The 4,104-nt window shown below is 47.6% G+C and overlaps 1 protein-coding gene across 1 annotated transcript in view; it reads left to right on the top strand.

Annotated features, from left to right (window-relative positions):
* The first annotated feature begins 1,854 nt into the window (after nucleotides 1–1,854).
* Nucleotides 1,855–4,104, top strand: part of bnipl (BCL2 interacting protein like) — a 5,898-nt gene continuing 3,648 nt past the window's right edge. Inside the window, exons 1-3 of the mRNA XM_034678866.1 lie at nucleotides 1,855–1,966; nucleotides 3,483–3,563; nucleotides 4,013–4,068. Of these exons, the coding sequence (XP_034534757.1) occupies nucleotides 1,935–1,966; nucleotides 3,483–3,563; nucleotides 4,013–4,068 (169 nt within the window). The 5' untranslated portion in view covers nucleotides 1,855–1,934. The remainder of the gene's footprint in view (nucleotides 1,967–3,482; nucleotides 3,564–4,012; nucleotides 4,069–4,104) is intronic.

Genomic DNA, 4,104 nt, shown 5'->3' with positions numbered 1-4,104 from the left:
GTCTGCTGGTTTTTTAAAATGAGTTTTTATGTTAGTAGGTTTTTTTTAGCAGATCTGTCGTCTGCAGGCGCTCAGACATCCTGCTGACCTTTGACCTCTGACACACCGGAGACAGAAAAACAAACTCTCCTGTGTTTGTGTTTGTCTCTGAAGTCTGAGTGATGAGCAGATATTTAGGTTGATTATTTTAAAACTGATCCACTGTTTTTAAATTCACAGTTCATCATGAAGTGAAGAAACACTCAGAGACAAACTTCAGAGTTTAAATGATGTTTTATGATTCAGACTTTAAGACGGTCTGATTTTAAAGAACAGTTCAGTGTTCGATCAGATGATCAGGAGAACGTTAAAGTCCAGACTCTGAGCTGGAGTTAAAGATAAAGGGTTAATATTAATAATCACTTCAAAGAGTTAATTCACCTCAACACTTCCTCTAAGTTCTCCCCGAGTCGTTCGTGTCTCAGCTGAAGACTCAGAGACGGACACAGAGTCCTCTTAAAGGGATTAGTCTCTGCTAAGTTAAAAGCATGAAATATATAATATAAAGGCACTTCCTGAGAGCTTTTCAAAACAAAAGCCTGGTCCATTTTGACTGTGGAGAGACTTCCTTTTGCAGCATGTGATGCTTTTATTTTGAAGTTGTGTCCAGGACAAGTTAACAAACGTACCTTACAGAGTGAAACACAAAGGGTTAATATTAATAATCACTTCATCATTTTTATTTATAAGAATTATTTTACATTAAGAGAAACAAAGTCAGACTTTCACCTCAACACTTCATTTAAATATTTACATTTGAGTCTTCCTGTTTCTGAGTCTGAGAGTTTAAGAAGGTTCTTTTATTTTTTATATTAAATCTCAGAAATAAAAAACAGAATAATTAAAAACAAACAGAGGTCAGAGTCTGACGAGTCTCCTCCTCATTTTATCTTTTAAAATAAAAACTGTTCTCTCTCTCTCTCTCTCTCTCTCTCTCTCTCTCTCTCTCTCCCTCTCTCTCTCTCCCTCTCCCTCTCCCTCTATCCCTCTCTCCAACACGGTCTCAGATTCAGATGTGTGTCTAACATGAGTCTGGTCCTGCTGGAGGTTTCTGCCTGTTAAAGGAAGTTTGTCCTTGCCACTGTAACTTGCTAAATGCTGCAGGTCTCTGCTCATGGTGGATTAAGATGAGATCAGACTGAGTCCTGGATCTGATCCGGTCTTGATGTTTGGTCTTTGTTGATAATAGAACATAGAGTCCGGTCTAGACCAGCCCTGTTTGGAGGGAGTCTGAGGAGAAGGTTTGTTGGGATTTATAAATAAAGATAGATTGATAAATAAATGTATAATAATGCTTCTTCCTGCTGATAGACTTTCAAAATAAACCTCTTCTGAAATCTAATCCTTCAAAATAAAACATAACTCCTGAAAATTCCTAAACTTGTCTGGAGGCTGTGAGGGAAAAGGTCCAGGTGGAGCCGGCGCTGAGCGTTCTCACCTGCAGCTGATGGAGTCTCAGTACCTGAGGGGGGGCAGCAGGACCCTGAGGACACCCTGCACCCGCCTCCTGCTTTAAACGTCCTCAGCTGCTGATTGGTCGGTTTTAATGAAGTCAAACTGAAGCTGACCTGCTGCTGACTCACCTGTCTGCACAGAGCAGGTGAGACCGGCCAATCAGAGAGCAGCGCTGCTGAGAAATGCAGCTGAACCTGTCAGGCAGAGAGAGAGAGAGAGGGGGGCGAGCGAGGGTGAGTCTCATTGAGTCAGAGAGGGAACTCCCAGAGAGAGAGAGAGAGGGAGAGAGAGAGAGAGGAAGAGAGAGAGAGGGAGGGAGGGAGAGAGAGAGGAAGAGAGAGAGAGTGAGAGAGAGGGAGGAAGGAGAAGGACTCAGAGAGCGAGCGTCTTCCAGCTGCTCACACCTGCTGGTCAGAACGCTGTGACATCACTGTGACATCATGAGCTCCCCCGCTGGACCCACAAAGGACAGGTACAGAACACACACACACACACACTCTAAGAGACCCTGTGTGTGTGTGTGTGTGTGGTGTGTGTATTAGTGTGTGTGTGTTAGTGTGTGTGTTTCCTGTTCCAGCTCAAAGAGGAAGTGTGGTTGCACTTAGTGTTTTTAGTCCCAGCGCTCGTTCTTCCAGGCGGGCAGTAAAGTGGTCATCATGTCTGCTGTTCAGTGCCGATCAGGAAGTGATGTCAGCTGACTTCCTGTCTGCTGTTCGGGGTCTGGAGTCTCCAGGATCAGGTCTTCGTCACAGAGCTGGTTCAGGTTTCATCAGCAGAGGATTTTGTTTTTGTCGGACCAGTCTCAGGTTTCAGACGTAAACACTGACCCTGGACCTCCTTCAGAGTCCCACCCAGGAACCCTGGAACCTCCTCCAGCCCCTCAAGGACCTCCTCAAGCATTCCTGGAACATCTTTAAGCACCCTGTGTGGACAAGAGCTCTGAGGTCTGGATCCTCATAAACCCATCTGACCTACTGAAGCCGAGCACCTTCCACAGCCTTCAAACCCCTCAAAAACCCCTGGAATCCTTTGAGGTACCCTTGAAACCCCTGGAACCTTAGACAGCACCTGTTTCACCTCCTAAAGGGTCCTAACTCTCACCTGGAAACCCTGGAACATCCTCCAGACCGATGAAACCTTTTCCCTTTACCCCGAGTCTCTCCTTGTTTTTATAGATCCTTAAAATCACGACAGGATTTCAAGGATCCTTGGATCTCCTCCAGGAACTCTGAGCTTCATCAACATGTTTCCTCAAGAGGTGAAACCTTGACCCCCGTCAAACAGGCCTCTGTAAGACCCCTGACAGGTCCAGTATGATACCCCGGAGTCTCCTGGAGAGTCCTAGAAGCCCTGAGTCTCCAGGACCCAAAACAGGAGAACCACCGCAGAAAACACAAACCTGCTGAGAGTGGGATTTTCCCAGGCAGACCCTGAAGGCACCACGGAGGAAACATGACCCCCAACCTGAGAATGACGTCCCATCTACCTTTACACACACACACACACACACACACATACACACACACACACACATACACACACACACACACACACACACACACACAGAGGTGTGGTCACCTGTGTGGGTGTGTCAGCCTTCTGCTTCAGTGACAACAAACACAGGGACAATAGAGCCCCGCCCCCCTCACCTGCTCAGGTGAGTCTCAGTCAGAGCGGTCTGACAGGTCCGTTCACTCACACCTGACTTCCTGCGTCTGAAGAGTCACAGGTGAGAGTCACCTGACGGAGGATCTGTGCTCGACTGGAAAATCAGGAAGAAACTCAGAGCCATCAAAGGCTGTGTGTGTGTGTGTGTGTGTGTGTGTGTGTGTGTGTGTGTGTGTGTGTGTGTGTGTGTGTGTGTGTGTGTGTGTAGGGGTGGGTGTGGGTGTGATGCGTTCAGGTGCAGGGTCCTGTAGGACTGTTGATATAAAGTAACTCATGCTCTGGGTTCAGGTCTTCACTGTGTCTGTGTTTTGTCCCTGCAGGGCTCCTGTAGGGTCCTCAGACCCCCCCAACATCCAGGATATGGAGCTGAGAGAGGAGTGGCAGGACGACGGCTTCCCCAGGTCTCACCCCTCCTCCTTAAAACCTCCTTTAAACCAGAAACCAGATTACCAAGAAGACTAGAGCCTATAATCTGAAATATAAACATGTTTATCACTCAGGCAGATCAGATCATGGAGCTCTGTGGATCAGGTCTGAGAGCTCTGTGGATCAGGTCTGAGAGCTCTGTGGATCTGGTCTGAGAGCTCTTTGAATCTGGTCTGAGAGCTCTGTGGAACAGGTCTGAGAGCTCTGTGGATCTGGTCTGAGAGCTCTGTGGATATGGTCTGAGAGCTCTTTGAATCTGGTCTGAGAGCTCTGTGGAACAGGTCTGGGAGCTCTGTGGATCTGGTCTGAGAGCTCTGTGGTTCTGGTCTGATGTCAGGATCAGAGTGTGACGCAGACTGAGGATGAACCCTGAGTCTGACCTCTCCTTGGACTGACCCTTTAAAACCAACCTGTCTTGTTTCAGACCTCTTCCAGAGGGTCCAGGAGGCCCGGAGAGTCCCACAGGTGGGGACCAGCCAGGTGAGCATCCAGTGAGACTCCTGCTGTGTTCTGACC

Source organism: Notolabrus celidotus, unplaced genomic scaffold, assembly GCF_009762535.1.
Source record: "Notolabrus celidotus isolate fNotCel1 unplaced genomic scaffold, fNotCel1.pri scaffold_248_arrow_ctg1, whole genome shotgun sequence".
Taxonomy (NCBI): Eukaryota; Metazoa; Chordata; class Actinopteri; order Labriformes; family Labridae; genus Notolabrus; species Notolabrus celidotus.
The sequence above is the reverse complement of the archived record's forward strand: the minus strand, read 5'-3'. Positions and strand labels throughout refer to the sequence as shown.